At 34.7% G+C, this 18,955-nt stretch overlaps 1 protein-coding gene across 1 annotated transcript; it reads right to left on the bottom strand.

Moving 5' to 3' along the window:
* Positions 1–2,305: 2,305 nt before the first annotated feature.
* LOC144444264 (arylsulfatase B-like) lies at positions 2,306–14,417 on the bottom strand. The gene is made up of 7 exons (XM_078133677.1): positions 14,163–14,417; positions 10,602–10,785; positions 8,552–8,724; positions 7,588–7,798; positions 6,985–7,231; positions 5,957–6,129; positions 2,306–2,592 (listed from the first exon to the last, which is right to left on the bottom strand). The coding sequence occupies exons 1-7, from the start codon at positions 14,415–14,417 to the stop codon at positions 2,306–2,308; spliced, it is 1,530 nt and encodes a 509-aa protein (XP_077989803.1).
* Positions 14,418–18,955: the final 4,538 nt, after the last annotated feature.

Below are 18,955 nucleotides of genomic sequence, written 5' to 3'. Positions count from 1 at the left end.
GTGTAGTGCAAGCTTTACATCCCATGTTTTAAGATACTTAAACTAAGAACTAATCAAACGTAAATTTACGCTCTACCCTCAGTTCATCCCCTAACATACTCTCCGTTACTACAAACTCTTAGTGTTCATTAACATATGGTATTCAAGTTATTCATAACTAGAGAGAAAAATGTCTTTTTTTGGTGTATGTTCAGCATCTGTTTTCCTAAAATGCTCATGCCCAACTGTTGGTTAAACGATATTTGCAACAGGACGCAATATATTTTACACCATTTATAAAAACAATCTAACATCTTTTGCATGCCACTTTCATTGTCTGACGGAAGAGCAATGTTATCTGCGTATAAATGAATGCTCACATTCATATAACCATATTCTTTACAATGCACACTTTTCCCTTAACATCAATATGTGAAAGATTAACATGATGTTATTTTTATCTACTGTGTAAATACCTTTCAGCACTTTGTTTTCGAATTACATCCGGGCACATAGTATTCGATTACAATTCAGCACATGTGACACACAATATGGTGATATAATCTGATGACATCCATACCAACACGCACCCACGCTCAAAATAAAGAGCTTTGCTTTCTTCAATTTTCAAAATCATAAGGCTTATTTTACGGAATGTTTTCATTTGAGGAATTTAGCATTTTTCGCGCTTCGCTCTGTTGGTCGTTCATGATTGGTTGGCGGCAATGGTCGGTCACTTTAGTAAATATTTTAAGTGAGACTGGGTGTCTCCGATGAGGTAAGTAGAATCTGGGGCATTTAATAAATTTATGAATATTTATAAACCGTAAATGAAAGAACAAATTGATTGCAGATCTACTCCATGGTGGGGTTATATTCAACTGTGAGGGCGCATTTTCGATATATGCCAATTATTACTAAAGGTATTATTAGAGTCAAAGATATTAGCAGTGTCTATTACGTTTCTTCTAAGCCAGATTTGTAAACTCTCTTGTTGCAATGCCAAGTCATATATCAAGCCATATACATACATCAAATTATATACTACGTCTAGACCGAATTCACCAATCAGAGGTCTTGATTTCGTTTGGTTATATGGAGCCATAGCCCACTCTTTCTTAGGGGTGTGACCTATATATCCGTTTGAGCTAATCACGCCGTAATATAAGTAAGATAGACAGCTCGTTCGGTAGGGTTATGTGCTCGGTTATTGGCACATAACCTTCCCGAACTCGTTGACTATCTATTACTTATTCACATTGCGGAGTAGAGTGCGAAAATGTTTGGGTTCATTTCGGCCTTTAATTCCGAGAGTTGGTTTCTTCTTAAATATTTCATATACAGTACCATGATTAATCTAAAACTAGAGATACTTGTCGGCTGCCGTACATCAAATACAAAAGTATATAGCGGCAATATAGGGTTTCGTCACCTAATCTCATGGTTGGGTAATGTGGCTCTTATATTTCATGCATAAAACTAAATACAGACAAAATAAATCAAGCACAACATTTTCAATTCCTTTATACCCATTTATTGTTATGTCTAATGTAAAATATCCCACTTTTATTAAGCATTATCATGCTATTTACCGTATCATTGGGAGAGAAATGCTAATGTTCCAAAAATTATACAGTGTAAATGGATACCAGACTTTACATTTTGTATCCAAAACACTTACCCTGTTCATAGTTTTAGCTCGCACTTCTTAGACGCACAAGCAATGCGACCAAAATCATGAAAGGTGTGAAATGTGGTTATATTCAATAGCTGTCCAAAATAGTTATAAGTAAAACCTTTTATTTAGTAAGTATCCACAAGAAAATATTCTATATATTCGTTGTCTCCTTACTGTATAATACCTTAAACTTTGTTCTTGACTTGTCCATGAATGCCAAAGATGTTATGATAAGTACGTATACTTTTATGCGTGCCACTTTCAATAGCCGTATTGGATAGATGATAGGAAAGCTAAATATATAGACACCTGTGACAAATGCACATTGACAAATAAGATTGGTTTGTGAATCAATACCTTCATATATGAATCAGCATTTACAATGATCTTTAAGGATTCTACAAAGCCCTCTGCTGTGAATCATAACCATAAATAAAGATATCATGGGTTTTACTGATACACACTCATTTGGTAACATCTCTTACATTTGTAGTCATTAGAAGATATGTCATTGTGCTAATTAAATCATAAGAAAAGTTTTCAAATTTCAAGTACTTATTTAGATACATGAAATTGATAATATGCTAAAACCCTAAACCAAGTAAAACGAGCTACTTATTGTATCTGTAGAATAGAGGTTGGATTCATTTATTTCACCCATGGGCCGAGTAGATCGCCTATGATATTGTAATCAAGCCGTGGTTTATTTCCTCCAATGCAATCAGGTGCAACACCGCCTTCAAATAATTCGCCGAGTCGTTTTAGTAACTCCTCAACTTTCTCTCGATGCGTAGTAGCAAGGTTGTGTCTCTCTTCTGGATCTTTCTTTATATCATATAGGTTCACAGCACTATAAGTAGCAACGGTTGGTTTGACTTTTGGCTTCATTTCCGGTGGTGGTGTCCAAGTTGCTTCACCAACGTCACCAGCATTGCCTAAAACACAACAAATTAAAAGCATCGATACATCTATTCAATCGTGTGTTAAGCAAAGATTACTGTAGACGCCATAAAACGTAATGTGCATGTGAAATGTTTGTTACAGCAAAATCTCCCTAATTATATGCACGGCACACCAATTGATAGCATGTTTTCCTTTTATTCTGTGACATGTTGAGCATAAATACTCGATCGACTTTTAACCATGTCACACTAGATTTTGATATAAATGTGATACAATTTCCACTGCTCAAAAATCAGAGCTAAATTTCGGACAATGTGAACATAAATTCCTTATCTATATCAAATCCTCAGTGAAGCATCACTACATGTGAATGCTTTAACATGACATTATAACAATTCCAGATACATTGTAGTCGAATGTGTAAGTCTGAAAACTGCGACAGTGAGTTTATTGACACTTCCTGACTATTCCATAATCATGACAAAATTAAAGCAACTCAAGGAAGTTCTCGCACTTCATATTTTGTACAGAAATCAATTATACGGCGACGCTTTAAAATTAATGTTAAAATCATAACTTCAAATATGTCGCAACACTGCCGTAGTTTTGAGTGCATTGTTGAATAAAGCTTGCGTGGTACCATCGCAAACTGTATTTTTTACTTTTTCTATACTTGCTTACTTTGTATTAAGACATGTATTAAATTGTGTCATACTCATTAAAACGCTGCGACAATATTATTTAGTTATCACAAGTTGTACTTCAATGAATAGCCAATAATATGTAATACATAAATCCGAATGCAATATAATGTACGTGAAATTATCAAATTATGGTTTACGTGCGTGTTTTTAGACAAAACATGTTATTTATCTTATCATAATTATATTTTACCAAAACATTGTATTTCAAAGCCTACTTTATATGTGTGTTCCCATGGAAACAGCTATCCTTTTTAGACAATTTATAATCTCCTAACTAGGCAAAGTCACTAAGCTCGCACAGGGTAGATTCATTTGTGACCGACTGCCTAGGCCAGGGGTGATACACTTGATTTGGGTCATATTCCAGGGGTATTGACCATCAAAATTTATTTTATTGAATGACATCTAATTCTCTGATATAGACGAGAAGTAAAGAAAGTCAACATTCTATGCAGTTGTTACAATGTTACGATAATCGTGCTAACAGGCCTACTGTTACAATATTGCAATGCATGGTGATGTTATTTCGCCTATGCTATATGATGATACGGTAGCGCGTGGAGAATGTACGTATTTGCACGTAGTATATTGAAGGCGCATGCGTAGTCACTGCGCGCCGCAATGCATACCTGGGAGAACCACCAATTTGTTTTCGCATAGTATATACGACGCGCATGCGTACTAGTCATTGAGCCGCTACGCGGCAGCTTCGCTGCCGCTGCGCGAGCTATTACAACATATATCACTGACCCATAAATAGCAAGGGATTTTTCCGGTACTTTATCTGTTTCATGTTTTGTGTATTTTTGCAAATATGTTGATCTTCGTTACCATGGCAAAGGATGTTTAATAATAATTACTTTTTTTGTCAGCATAAGTTACTACCCCGGGTAGAGTGGATTCTAACCAACCAGGCTCAATTTTCTCATATTAGAAACATATATTTTTACCAAAACATGACAATTTTAGGCCCTAATTTACAATTCTATGGAAACAGCGATCCAGTTTTTAAAAAATTGTGTTACAATGGTAATAACAGATTCATAAATGCCATAACCCCCAAAAATCCTATTTTTCGTTTTTAAAAAAAATAAAATTATTATGGTAATATCCGTTACCATGACAGCAAATGTTTGAATAATAATAATTACATAAATAAAAAACTTGTTTTCCTATTTGTAGTGTTTTTTCCATGATTTGCAGCCAACATTTGCAAAAGTCGAGGTATTATGGTAATTTTTGTTCCCATTGCGACATATATTTTAGTAATTATTACTATATGAAGCATAACAAACTACCTCAGATAAGGAGGTGGGTTCTAATCTAACAGATCTAATCTAACATATATTTTACCAAAACATGTCTTTTTAAGCCTAAATTACTTTTCAATGGAAACAGTTCTCCCATTCCAGATAATTTGTGTTACAAAGTATAGCACCAACTGATATATGTTACAGGATAGGAAATTTTATTACAAACTATTCATCTCTTATATCAACATGCCAACAAATCAGAATAAAAAAATTTCACCAATAATAAATTACATTTATCAACGCCCCCCCCCCCAATTTCTTGGGGTTAGCCTGTAGATATGATGTCACAACAAGATATGCCATTTAATGTTTTTCATGGGGGCGGGGGTCTATTTGAAATTCCATCAATTGCAATTTTGACTTCGTTAGAAACATGACTGCTCATCATATTCATATTCTGCCTATTACTAGTTACAGCGATCTTTAAGAAATTAAATAATTTCATTATAAGCTGTTTACAATGCTGTACTTGTAAGTGTATATAGATACACGCTTTGCAAATAAAACTACAATAGTAGGTCATCAGTTATCAAAATAGGCCCTATCAATTCTCTAGTATTACTTAAAAACAGTAACTTTACCCAAACATAACTTGTTTAAGCTATATTTCCATTTCCATGGAAACAATTGTCCCGTTTGAGGTCATATGTGTTAGAAAGGATAACACGAATATGTTAAAGGTTAGGCAATTTCTTTTTGCAATTTTTTTTTCAAGTTTTATATCAAATTTAGCAAACATCCAAATAATATGGTGATTTTGGTTACAATGGCAATATATACTCATCAAAAGAGTTCAGCATAACAGAGAAACCTGATCATTACTAAACTTAAAACGTTATCTGTCAGAGGCATATGTATTTAAGCAAAAAACATTTGTTAAGCCTACTGTAAGTTTCCATGGAAACAGTCACCCTATTTTAGACAATTGTTTAACAACATATAGCACTGACTAATACATGCCAAAAACAATGCATTTTTTCCGAAATGTTATTGTTGTTCATGTTTTATATCAAATAATCTGCATATTATGGCGATTTTGGTTACCGGACGTGGCAATTGATGTTTTTAAAGTCATCTTTTTTTTGAAGTCAGCATAACAAAATACCCAAGGCAGGGCGGTCAATGTGCAAATAAACTTTATTATTATCAACATTATTATTATATACTATTATTTAATTACTATAACCATGATTCGTTGAAAACGTAAGCATACCAAAACAAATGTTGAATAGTGAGACGAATGGAGTTTCATTCAACTATGATCATGAGCCAAATAAATATGGTAAGGCTCAAGCTATATATGAATGGTTGGATGCTAAGAATATCTTACTCCAACTTCACATAATGAAAGATCTTTATTAAAGCATATAAACAAATACCTGTCACTAGTTTCCATTTGCCAGATCTAATTGCGGCATATATAGAAATATTGAAATCTTTGTTTTCGGAGTACATCCGCACAGTTTCATCTCTGCTCTCATCAGGGAGTGGCATTACATTGAGTTCGTCGATATTTATCAGTGCCTCCTGTCTTTCAGTTGGAACACCTTCACTGTAATATAAGCAGTACATATATGGCCATTACCATTTCCAAATGCCAACTGCTTTCTGCCGTCAAACCAGTACTGACAATTTCAAGTCAAGACTTATGTAGCTTTTAGAGTGATCTTATTTGTGATAGTCTCTCAGCAGCTGAACCGAGGGGTATCACTGGTCAGGTCTGGTAGCTATTGTGGTGTGTGGTCAATGCTGTCAATACAAGACCCCATTTTAGACCCGTTTGGACCAAAAACCAATACCTCATTTTAGCTCTCTCAAATATTTAGAAGACCCCACTGTAGACCAAAATACATAATCACCAATATAGAAATGTCAACCAGTGAATTAGCTGGTGGAAATTCAGAGAAAAATACCCGGAAATGTCAAACTAGTCGAGAATTTTGACCAAACAAAATAAAAAATTGCCTATTTTAGACTTCTTACCTTACCTTATCTTTAAAAATAAAGTACCCATTTTAGAACAAAGGTTGAAAACCCCCTTGTGGCATATATACGTATACCCAATAAGTGGAGTACCCCCCCCCCCCTCCCCGGGCTGGACAAATCTTTGTTCACCCAGGTATTTAAAATTAGGGTGTCACACCGGTGATTATTGTATTCCAGTGCTAATCTCAACTTCATTGAAATAGAAGTGGTCCTAAGTAGGATGGAAATCGCTACATTGCATTTAATGTTTTCTATAGTGGTCTGAAGATGAATGAACGAACCATATCGATATAGCTGCATTCTTTGATATACAGTTGACTAAAGTGACTAGGATTATACAGGACAATAAGAAACATGAAACATGCACATAGCAATACATGACCTTATCATTCATTTGACGTATAGACTTATATAGGCATACCTGATTTTTTTCCATTGATTGAACCCATCCAACTTGACATCATGCAAGTTACCCTTTGCCAGATGAACTAATGTTGGAAACCAATCGGTTATATGGAACAGTTCCTTGCACTGTGTTCCTCTAACTTCTTCTTTGAGTAAAGGGCTGCTCACGAAAGCAGGCACATGGATCCCTCCTTCCCATAATGTACATTTAGAACCTTTCAAGGGCCAATTGTTGCCACCACAAGAAGGATTGCCACCATTGTCTGCAAATCGAAAATTAAGACAATTCAACACAGTGTGCATGCTATCCATTTGTAACTGTACATTTACAAACCGGGTAGTTCATTTTGAATTGAAACTTCTTATAGTGAGAATTCGTCTCATATATAGGAAAACAGTAGGTAGGTAGGTAGGTAGGTAGGTAGGTAGGTAGGGAATGTATGATATGATATGTATTTAGGCCAGATATACGGGTATACCTAGACATGCTTGAGTTGACTATTTACATTTAGTCTATAATGCATCTATAATACACATTACACATTTGGTATAAATATTTGATAACTTGAATAAGATCAATCTATCTAATTGAAATTTGCAACGCATATGATTGACCTACCTGATGTAAAAACAATAACACTATTTTCATAGAGCCCTGTTGAGTGTAATTTACTAACCACCCTTCCTACACCTTCATCTAGACATGACGCCATGGCTGCATAAGTTAATCTGTGTTCATCCTTTATATCAGCTTTAAGTGGCTCTTCGTATTCATCAGGAACTGCTAGTGGTGCATGGTTGGAATTGTATGCTAAGTACAGAAACAGCGGCTGTACATTTATAGGGCAAATGAAAATGTTGAAAGTTGACTTAATAATGCTTTTTGTTTTTCTAAAAGCTCACCGGCCCATGTACAAAGTTTTCAAATAATGAAAAGCACATTTATTTCGTATAGAAAGCAACAGTGAAAACATAGATTACAAAGTATTAACTTTGGAATGTTCTCATCTCCTTCATATACATACTTATACAAATTGAGCAAGAAACTTCACTTAGCTGTACCCATTGAAAAAATTAACCTTATTGTAATTTGATTGGTTCTGCGTACACTGAGTAGTAAAATTGGTTCATAAGTAGATGATGGTTGTTGCTAAGTTATACATGGTTTTCTGCATGGCTTCATTAATTCAACAAGTTAAATCATACTCGACAAATGAGGAAGCATTTGCATTTCATAAGTAGTATGTAATAGCGTGCAATTAGATTTCACGGGTACGATTTAAAAGAATTTTCTGGTCTATATATAACCAAGCAAAAAGGTGTACCAAATGTGATTTATTTAAACCCATTTTACTTTTGAAATAAATGTACATGAATTTCACTGTAAAAAATGCATGATACGCTGCATCCCCGAGATAACGTAATTACCTCATATAATCATGACGTACAAACACAAGAGTTATATACACAGGTGAGGCACAATTCAGCAAGTATAACTGTTAATTTCTGTTAAAGACATACACCACTCTAGCTAAATTTCACTTTCACATGAATATTGATAGGTTTATCTTACTAATGTTTACCTTGTCGGGATCATGCTGTTCTATCAACCGTTCGGCCTCCCTGGTGAATAAATGAGTTGCATATTCACCATCATATTTTGATCCCTCATTTTCAGTCATATTTCGCAGGTTGTAAACATTTTCATACTTAATACTTCTATGTGTATAGTAGTCTATACTTGCTCCTAGATAACCTAATAGTAGAATAGGAAAATGCCATATTTTAGTATATTATCGTTATGACATTCGACATGCACAACATCGATTTCTTGTATACAGCAACATACAAATAGCATTCAGGTATTCTTTATTATATTATACCAGTATATTGATGGCGCAAATCGAGAGATCTGATGGTCTAGACATCGAACTAGCGTGTCTAAAATGAGCGATAAATAATGCACGGTTGGCACGCGTTCAAATTTTGTTCATCTACGAGCGTTGAGTTGTAGTCCGCCGTGATACTGATAGTGAACTCTGCGAATTGTCAGAGGAGGATTTTCTCTCAATGAGACAATATTTTATGAGAAATTATCAAGGAAATTTCGAAAGCAACCAAGTCATCGCGTATTTGTACAAATCATCGCCTACTACATGTACTAAGGTCAAGGCATGCACGAGATCGGTCCCAGCCTTGGCGCGGCTTGAGTGGAAACATTCGTGAGCTGTCCTGTCCTGTCATAAAATGAAGCAAGTGTAGGAGCTTACACTGGCCGAATTACCATTAATCTAAATAGACATTTGTCTGGGATCCTGTCCTAGAGTATCACTCATCAATCCGAGAGGGAAATCCTCAAACCCGAAAATCTACTGACGTAACTTCCAGTAATATAAATACATTGTAAATATCATTGATCAACCTGCCGCCATGTCTATGTCTCACTTTACCGAGTCGCGAATTCGGCCGGGAACGATCGAAGCACGCTGTATTCAATAAACCACTTCAAGTTTATACCTTGAGTCAAACAGGTTGTTTATTCATCACTGTGCACTTTTAATGAGCCGATCAATGTACAGATTATCCCTAGAAACGACTAGCAGATAAAATAAATCCAGTCGCTGCACGACGTTCACGTCATTGTTGAGGCCAGGATGAGCGAGCTGTCTTGAAAGCAGCGTTATTGTTATGCAAATTAGTCACAGAGGCGCATATGAAACGAAAAAACGTTAGTTCTTATCTTGTTTCCGATATTTTCAATATACTAGTATAATATAATAGCGATAAACCACCCCCTGGGGAAGGTATACCACTCGGTTTTGACCAGTGAACTCAATATATGCACTCGCTATCGCTCGTGCATATATTTCGTTCACTGGTCAAAACCTCTTGGTATACCATCCCCAGGGGGTGGTTTATTGCTTAAACAGTTTGTGATTTTCTCTTTTTACTTCATTAATGTTATTAATAAGTATTCATATATTACTTTGTATTCATTACTTTGTAAATTATTTTTAATCATGTATCAATATTTGTTACTTATTTATTAAATATCATATTATACCATTATATAGATGTTGAAAATCGGGAGGTTTATTAACGAGTCAAGATATCAAAGAAAATGCGCTAAAATAGTGTTCTGACATAGTTAGCATGCCCCAAAATGGCCCAGAATGGGAACAATATCTGACAGTGGATCATTGTCCCTGACTTCATATAATGAGAACGTGATTGTCCCGTATTTGGAAAGAATCACAAGAATAAGAAATCAACAGATATTCAGATTCAGGGGCCGATGTCTGTCAGCACTATATTTCCATTCCAAACTACAGATTGTGTTTTCCCGTTCTTCAAAGGTTTTGTTGGATTTGACCAGTTGGCTCTGTATACGCACTCGCTGACACTCATGCACATGTAAGCCGATACCAGAAAAGAACAACGTCTTGGCCAATGGCGAGTTCCAGAGCGGAGGCAATTGAAAATACACAATTGAACGATACAGAAAGTTATCATTGAAATCGGTAGAATAAACAAAGATTGAATTGAGTCCGGTTATTGAAAGATTTAGGATGCGAAGAAAAGTCTAGAACAAATAAACTTAAAGAAGGTGGTGAAACTGCCTGGAAAACTTACCAAAGAATGTATCGAATCCTCTATTATAAGGTAGACATTGTTCTTTGTAGAATCCGCAGTGCCATTTCCCGATAATATGGGTGGAATATCCACTTTTTTGGAGTTTTTCTCCTATAGTTACTTCTTTCAAGGGTAGAGAATGGGGGTATATACCAAATCTATTAGACGTTATGCCTGTGTGGATCTGTAAGCAATGAATGCAGAAATGTTCGATTCAGAAATCTCGCATAGTGCGTATAATAAGCTTTCTCAACTATGACAGTGTAAAGATTGTAAAACTCGACGTAACACATTATATGTGCTCTCCAGTCGCACATTCCTTTATATTTCAGACCATAACAGTGGTCTGAATGTATATACACATTTAAGCAGATTGGGAAATGGTTTGCTAGTGTAAACTTGGAGTTCAAAATATCTCAACTGGGTCTATCCTTTTGACTTACGTGCAAAAATTTACTTGAACCACGGCTAGCTTATATCAAGGCTGAACAGATTATTTGGTAAGTTTTTTTTTATATCTCAGGAACGCTTTAAACCATTGGATTTGAACCTAGGCAAATATATATCATACAGAACGGGGTTATGTTTAAGTTCTTCGAACAATTTGTTAATACGTAGCTGTGTGTGTCACCGTTTTCACAAAAGCGACAGGCTCAGTTCAAACTGATCAGGTAAAGGCAAACATGCTATAAATATTAATGAGATATTTGCATAAATACGGATTTCTGTAATTAAGCAATATTTTAATAGTTCAATGTTTATAATTACTTGTAATAACGTACACACCCTTATCAGTATTGCAACACATTTTGGTAAGCGTTTCTGTTGTTAGTGTATAGACGATATGGTACAATATACACCTGATGTAAACCGAATGCCGTTATATTGGCTGTCCTACACATATTGGTGGTTAACACACAAACTTCTCATTTACAGCTAACATCCATGATATATCCCTTAATGAAATTTGAAGCGTGCATACTTCAGATATTGCCTATTACAATGAAACACTACATCAAAAACCTATACCAACACTTGTGCTTTATTGTCACCGATGCATGTACTAAGTTATATAGACTTTCAAGCGTACATTCTTAAGATATAACTTAATTGATAAAAGAAATATGCTAATGACTGTATACAATTAAAAACTATATCAATAAAATATTTCATACACTTGAGCTTGTTGATGTATATGCCAAACTATATGGTATCTGAAGTTAGGATATTGCCCAATTATTGAAATATTTAAATATATAATATACAACCAAACGTCAAAAAGCATTTTGGGACATGTACGATTCATTATGATTGATGCATGTACCGTATGTGAAATTTGAGTGTGCATTCTTAAGAATTAGCTTAAGTTCTGAAAATCATTAATTGTGCAATTCCACATGCTTGTTAAAAAAATGTCAGCAAACCTTATGGACATGTACGCTTTTGTTAACATATTTACCAAAAAAACGATATTTATGCAAATTCTTACTATTGAATGAATGAATGAATGAATGAATGAATGAATGAATGAATGAATGAATGAATGAATGAATGAATGAAATTTATTTCACCAGAAAACAAAAATAAGCTACACTTTCAAAGACACACAATACAAATATACAAAATGAATACAAAGGAAAAAGACAACTGTTATATGATGTGGACCATGGAAATAGTTCAGCGGAACTAGTCTTGTTCATGGCCCATACATTTTTCTACATTTCATTGGGGACGCACAAGAAAAGTGAATCAAAAGTACACACACACACACACACACACACACACACACACACACACACACACACAAGCATACACCTCTATATACATAACTAAATAATGTAAAGTGTTCAAAATTGAAACAAATGTACTCAATCGCATATATTCATAGGATGATTACAATACCTAATCAATTCTTGCCTTTACCTTTGTAAATTTTCTATGAATATTAATTGTATGTATTTTGTCGAAAAAGAAACTGAATGATATATGATTCTTTAATTTACAGATGTTTGTAATTTACGCCATGCACAGTGTTGAAATCACAAATTGGTATTTATGAAGTGAACTGTATATCCGCAGTAGTCGACCGATTTTGACAAAATTAAAGTCTAAAAAGTTAACGTTGTTTTGCGTGCGTCTTTATTCAGAGGTAGATCAGAATTTCATCATTTGGCTACATATTTGGACGACTCGACATCACAATTATACCAAGAGACCGGATTATGTTATTTGTGACAGGATGGTAGAAATTGCAAGGGACGAAGTAGAGTGTATATTTCTGTTATCGTACTGAGGAAATGCATAGTTGCAAATACGCTTTCTCACCCCACCCCGCCCCCGCCCCCTCCAAAAAATATCACCCTAATATCTAATAGCGCTCTTAAAAAATTAACAGCTGAGTCCATTATTTTGAATATTATGAGGTGTGCATTTGCATTTATGAAAGTTATATCATCAAATTTGTTATGGCTTTTTGAAAATACCTAAATGTTGATAAGAATCCTGATGATGTAGAAATCATAAAGACGAGCAATAATTTCCTATAACTGTCTCATGGAGTCATCTGTAGAAAATTGATAATGAATTAAACTAATCGAAGATATAACAAGATTTAAACTGAATGTCTTCCGTAAGGGTGATATTAAGTTTTTTTTTTGTTCCTACACATAATAATTGCTGGAATACAACAATCCCTGTTATAGTAGGCTATTAGTACATGATATACCCCTTAATTGACAAAAAGGTGTGCCAAACTACAAGAAATGTGAAATAACTTTGTGGTGTCAATCTATTTACGTAGTGGAACAGGTGTAATGGCTTTTGAAATGAAATTATTCAAATTTACAGGGATACGCATACATACAGACATTACGTACATTTACCCATGTATACAGAACAAATGTATGGATTGTTATTGGTATAATTTGAACATAATGAAGTTTAGCTCTATATCTGTGTTTTTGAAGTCCCAGTAAAAATTAGTTGTCGAAAAAGTTGTTCGAATGTCCGCTACCTATTCTCAGTACAGGAAAGCTTGACTCGCCTTCACTCCGCCTTTGCGACCCCCTACATACCCGTGATATGTCCACTCGTTTCCACGGCAAATAATAAACACAATTCAAACCGTCGTAACATCACTAGTACGCAGAAGTTTTACACACGTTATGGTAAGCATGATACTCGTTTACGGTGGCAATACCCTTTATGTAACACTCGGTTCAAGAATTTCGCTATGCACGCAACGATGAGGTTAATTTCCATGGGTCTCAAGTTCGTTTGGTTACTCAAAATATAAAATTCAGACCTGGACAGAAAGTTATCGATACATATTTCGATATACGTACCTTTCATACAAGCAACCAGAATACTTTGAATGGTCTAGAACAAAGCCAATCAATGTCGGAAAATTGGGGAAAATTTGACCCCTAATACATCTCCTTACGGATGGAAAAAAAGTCATAAAAACAAAAAAAGGTGTCTGATTTGATCGAAAGTAAAACATTTGGAATTTATTTATTATTTAAAACAATATCTTGAGCAAAAGGAAACATTTCTACTCACGGTATACCTCCCAGTCATTAGCATGTTTCTTGAGGGTGCACATTTTTCGCCGACATAGTAGTTGTTCAGTTTCACACCACTCTTTGCTAATAAATCAATATTCGGTGTTTTGAATATTGGATTGTTATATCCAACATCATTCCATCCAACGTCGTCACCAACAATGAATATTATGTGTGGTGGTTTCTTATCGATCTTGCAAAAAGATGTCGAAATAATAGCAAGAACTAAACAAATGCGAAATCCACCATCCATGACTGGATTTTTCCTGACTTACTGATGTGATAAAATATGATCAAATGTATCACATTGAATCTTTTTATGTCATGGATTGACAAATTGGCCCTGATTTCGATTTCAGTATTTGCGATGATTCCAGTCAGACGTAGAATGAATAGTTAGAACATGAGAATGGTAATGCGTGTCTACCGGAATGCCAGATAGGCTTTGGTAAACCAGTAAAGTTACAAACTTTATAGGACTTTTGTCTAATACAACCTATCTATCAAACTTAGCAAAGAAGAGCTTATTTTCAACATGTTGCCCGTAATCGCAAACCCTGTGGACATTTATTATTATTTTGTTGAGATTTATGACTGGCCAATGTTTTTGAATTATATTACATTTACAGATTACTGGTGTCACGTTGTTATTGGACAATGAAATAACTTTCCTTACGTCAATAAGTTTTCGAAGACTGCTATGGCTTTTATGAAATAATAAAATACCATAGTACGGTGGAATGTATAATGTTTACTATCAATATGATTAAGTTAATCTCTGTGCAACAAGTTTTATGGGCACAGCGTGATCGCAATTTATTCATTAGAATTACAAACGTAATTCAAAAAATTATGGTAAACATGCAATTTTTGGAATTACATTTTTTTTTGAAATTTTCAGTACTTAAATTATAAAATTGTCACTGACCGATATGTGAAGAATTTATGTATAAATAGGATACCGCGTTTGATATATTCAAAATAGAATCTGGCAAGAATGTTTAGATAAAGAGAGTGTCATTTAAGAAATTGATTTAACTTTGGGTTCGAGGGTCACTGAATGGTTTTAAATCACATGCATTGCGTGAGTGTAAGCCTACCTTGATAAAAAGTATTCCTATTTCACTGTTTTGTGCAGCTGTTAGTTCTAGAATTCATAGAAGTCAGCTCACATGCATGTAAAATAGTTGAAGATGAATATTAATGGTTCCCTAGCGATTGTTACATTCAAATAAAATAATCATAAACATCAAAGTTCTCTATTGTATATGCATGTTTGTTACCTCCCACGAAACAGTATGGGTACACACAGGAAAATACTTTTCGGTTTTTCACTGCAATTGCTCGTAATGTAAGTGCTGTAAAATTAGTGAAATGTCTCTCCAGAACCTAAAGTTGACAAACGATTTAATTTCTTGGGAAGGTGTTCCCTTTAAACACAACTTATATTTCATACTAAGTAAAGACTAACGTCAACAAATGGTTACAAGAAAACAAGCCAACGTTTTGACTAGTAAAGTACTTTATATTTTTTGTTATATATTCTACTACTTGCGAAAACAAAATTATTGGTGACGTAGTATCTCCATGGATTAATAAGAATTGCAATTGATTATTATGAATAATTAAATACTTATATTAATCCGAATAAATTGATACAAAACAACTTGATCAATAAGCTGACAATTAGTTGGTTATTCAGAACGTTCATTAACTTTTTAATGCATAATGTGACGGTATATAGCAGATGCAACTATGGGCCAATTTGCAAATATCACACTTATTCACCAGAAAATCATATACTATTACCTATAAATGTGGAACCAATCACACACGAGTATTAACAACAATTTGACCAGATGTTACCCACTATACCGTTAATCCTTATGAAATACATCATTGATGTTTATAGTGGATACATAACCTGCTTTGGTTATAATTTACAGCACTACAGGAAAGGATGCGTTGAGGAGATCAATCCCTTAAGATATAGAATTATCAGATTATTTGTGTCATGCTGAATTCCCTAATACCAACCCAACAGTCGGAGAAAATTAAAAAAAAACCTGAGAAACACACATACAAACTGAATGCTTCTTGCAAAGTTATATTGTCTGTTGACTAAGCAGCGAACCAATACTCCTCTAGTTCTGTGAATGCATCAATCATAGTTACTAAATGAGTTTTTCACTAGTAGGTAAACACCTGTTGATCCATAAAATCATGCTTTGATTTACTTAGTGTTATTTGATTAATTTTTAATAAGATATATAGAACATTTATTAAGGCATAGCAATACGCGTGAATTTTTTATCATTGCAAAGCGCAGTACTTAGCTTGGATGGATTTATAACTTCAAAAGCGATTCAGATGTACGAAACAATTATCAAGGCATAGAGATATATGTGTGAAATGTTGATCATTGGAAATTACAGTAGGTAGGGTGGATTTTAAACTGCAAAAGTGATTCAAATTTATAAAATCTTCTTGTTTGCGGACACATGTAAATTAAACCAGCTGAAGCCACTGGAAAATGTGGGTTTCAATAGTCCGAACATGAGACAACAAAAACAAACACTGACCAGGTGAATAAGGTCTAAAATCATTATTGTGATATATTGTGATAAGTTCTGGCAAAGGAAAATGCATAAGGTGTCTCATAACTCTTGTATTCTCAGTCACTGTATTAAAGCCTCAAGTCTTCTGCTGATGAAAGAGCTGACGATAGTGTTTTGGGAAGTATAAATATGGCCGAAGAATGATGACTCGGCACATTTTGGGCTGCCATAGCCACTGGCTAAATTTAGCTAGCTAGTATATCTTGCCCAATATATAACCACCTATTGTGGTAGCGGCAACATGGTTGTATAATTAGGAAGTATTCTAAGAAAGCGAACTTCAAACAGAATTTCATTCGGATTTGGAGAGAGAGAGAGAGAGAGAGAGAGAGAGAGAGAGAGAGAGAGAGAGAGAGAGAGAGAGAGAGAGAGAGAGAGAGAGAGAGAGAGAGAGAGGGAGAGTGTTGGTACAGACAGACAGACAGACAGACAGACAGACAGACAGACAGACAGACAGACAGATAGACAGACAGACGGACTGCACACGTCTTTTGAAATGTGTTGATATAGCTTTTAATACACATGAATACACGTAAAGCGCATGTGTAATTAATTTGGCGAAGTAGCTTAGATCTGTTATGATTAGTTGCACAGTCTAACTACAAATAAAGTTATCACTATAGTAGCTCAGCATTTTGCATTCGAAATCCAACACTGCATGTTTGAACAACAACCAAAAAGCTTACTTTTACACCCTCATAAAATGTATTCGTTTGCGTCTGGTTACAAATCGGCAAATAGAAGACTGCGACATATGTCCATTTTAACGTTCATGTTGTTCCATGTCAGCTTGTTAAAAACGACATATTTTGCAGTCTTCTATTTGTCGACTTATAATCAGTTGCAAAATGAATAAAAGTAAGCTTTTGAGTTGTTGTTAATACACGCAGCGTTGGAATTCGAATGCAGAATCATAATCATAACTTTATTAATTTAGTAATTGTATTATGCAATTTAATCATAAAAACTCAAAGCTACTTCGCCAAGTTGTAAATTACACGTGCGCATTTGCTATAGTGCTATTCTAATATCAAAAATGCTTGGTGGACATTCCAAATGAGTAGCTTTTGGAAATTATGTGACTTTTTAATAGTATGCATTAATACAGCACAGTGATTAAAATTCCAACTCTAGGTCCTTGGCTCTACCACTAATACTTACTAATACTAATATTTTTTCTGATTATTTCCTACACTAATAAGAATAATATACTACATAGCGACACAATTCAAGTGTCTACTCCTATATTATCAAATATGATCTTTCTGTTAGTATAATATGATTTGACCTTGGCCATGATATTCTGGTCAGAATTCAAAAGTCTAGATTTTTTCTTGCAAATCACAGATGCATATGAGTTGCAGTATTTAAATGTTGCCAATTTCTGCCAAATAATCTTATACCAAGGTAATATTACAAGATTGTACACATCATGGGACAGATGTGAAAGGATTATTGTGGTTGCTGACTAAATAAAATAGCAGCCATATTGTTATACAAATCATTATTTGTAAATGGCGACATACATGCATATACATGTTAGTAATAACCATGGATATATATGATATCTAAAATATCCCATGGCAAGCTCCGATATATGGACTAAACAATACAACAAAAGTCATACTCTCGATTGATTAGTTAGTGCATTGATCAGAAAGTGCAGTCTACAATGGTTTCTAGTGCTATTATGTCTGACCATCTCTGCGTAATCAATCACCTTAATGTTTTGCTACCTCCTCGAATTATCACCATGAAGATAACACGGAATATTCGCAATGTAAATCGCTCTGTCCTCATGGAAGACCTTCACAGTATACTATCCCCGTCTGGTCATTTAACAGCCCAGGATCTCGACACTTATGCAAGAGGCTTGAATACAAAGGTACCACCCACGTACTTCCATATCTAACCCCAGACAGACAAGGAAGAAACAGATCATCAACGGACTTTTCTATCATCGTTAATACCGGTTTGAGTGATCTAAAGATCCGCATGGGTTTTACTTCTAATATTAGTAATAAAGCACGGTGTGACGTCAGTTGTTGCAGTGACGAGCATAAAAATTGGTACAAACTGGGAAAATGTTCAGCCAATGGTAATAATTCTGTCCTTGGAAAATGAAGATCCCATTCATTAGAAACGAGGATATCAGAATAGCTGTGACATTGAA

Source organism: Glandiceps talaboti, chromosome 13, assembly GCF_964340395.1.
Source record: "Glandiceps talaboti chromosome 13, keGlaTala1.1, whole genome shotgun sequence".
Lineage (NCBI taxonomy): Eukaryota > Metazoa > Hemichordata > Enteropneusta > Spengelidae > Glandiceps > Glandiceps talaboti.
Note: the sequence above shows the minus strand (reverse complement) of the source record. Positions and strands in the feature narration are given on the sequence as shown.